The sequence below is a fragment of the Didymella exigua genome, assembly GCF_010094145.1.
Source record: "Didymella exigua CBS 183.55 unplaced genomic scaffold M421scaffold_64, whole genome shotgun sequence".
NCBI classification, from domain to species: Eukaryota; Fungi; Ascomycota; class Dothideomycetes; order Pleosporales; family Didymellaceae; genus Didymella; species Didymella exigua.
The window spans coordinates 1-1,278 of NW_022984838.1; the positions used below are offsets into that span (position 1 = coordinate 1).

Below are 1,278 nucleotides of genomic sequence, written 5' to 3' on the forward strand. Positions count from 1 at the left end.
CCTACTTTAGTTTCTTGAATAAAAGCTAGAGTAGCTTGGATTCCCCTATTTGTGTCTAGGAGAAGAGGCATTGTTAGCCTTGTCTCCTGTAGGCTGCTCTTTATTTTCTTTCTTGCTTCTCTGTAGTTTCTACAGCTAAGGAGTAGGTGTTGAGGTGTTTGTGTATATCCACAGCTACATTTAGAGCTTTCAGTTTTTTATATAACGTACCCCACGGGCGAGTCGGACACACGGGCGAGTCGGACACTTTTGCCAAGACCCTACTAAACCTCACCCTATTATGGCCCAAAACACCACACTCTGGCGCTGCAAGGTGCAGTACAGCTTAGAATATCATTTAGAGACTACTTCTATATCATTCTTGCACATTCGCGCGTTGTGCCTAGTGTAATTACACTGTCCACAGCATTGTTAGGAGGGCTCACCCACTTCAGCGCGCACCTGCTTCTTTAACTTCTTTCCATCACCACGTGCCCCAAACTCCTTTAGAGCTGCTATCCGCTGCCCTTCCTTAACTATAAGGGTCCCTTCCTTCTAGATTCGCTTTCTTTTGCGCGATTTACGTTCTGTGGCAGCTGCTAGAGCTGCGTGAAGCTCAGCGTTCTCCTGTTGCGCCAAAACTAGCTTGTGCGATAGAATCGCTCCCCCCTTTGCGTAGTGCTCAAGCGCGCTCAGCACAGAATTAGGTGAGCTACCCTGCTACTTCTTATACTTCTCTCAAATCAGAGTTAATTGCAACTAAAGTTCTAGGGTATTGCTAGGGGTTTGCAACTACTATAGCTTATTATTATTAGGGAGTTGTGGTGATAGAGTGCGCAGCTTTACATTAAGCCCTATTATAACCTATTCTAGGTTAAAGGGGACTAGTCTAGCGCCTTAGAACCCTCCTTAGATATTGCTTAAGGTAAATACAGCATTATAGGCTGCTTTAAAGCATAACAGGAACTTAAGCTTTGTGATGTAGTTAATCTAGTTGCGTATAAGGTCTTTAGCTTAGCGCCTATACGCCTTCTTTAGAGGGGCAAAACAGCCCACATTAAGTAGCTGCAGGAGATGCAATAAGTGCAGAGGCATATTGATTGATTGATTGATTAGTTTAACATCCTGTGTGAGTCTAAGACTATATAGGACGAGAGCAGTGAGGCTGCTCTAGTAATTTACAAGTTTTTTCTGTATAAGGGAATAGTATATATAGGTTTGTAGACATATAGTGAGAGCCTCTGCTCTAGTTATAGACAAAGGAAATTAGTTGTCTTTTGTTTGCTGTAGGTACCACTT

General features: G+C 43.2%; 1 protein-coding gene across 1 annotated transcript; it reads right to left on the reverse strand.

The window, feature by feature from the left end:
- Window positions 1–5: 5 nt before the first annotated feature.
- Window positions 6–197, reverse strand: M421DRAFT_48713 (uncharacterized protein; the record flags this gene model as incomplete). Its single annotated transcript, XM_033594754.1, has 1 exon — window positions 6–197. A coding segment is annotated over one exon (192 nt), but the record flags the coding sequence as incomplete, so codon positions are not given.
- Window positions 198–1,278: the final 1,081 nt, after the last annotated feature.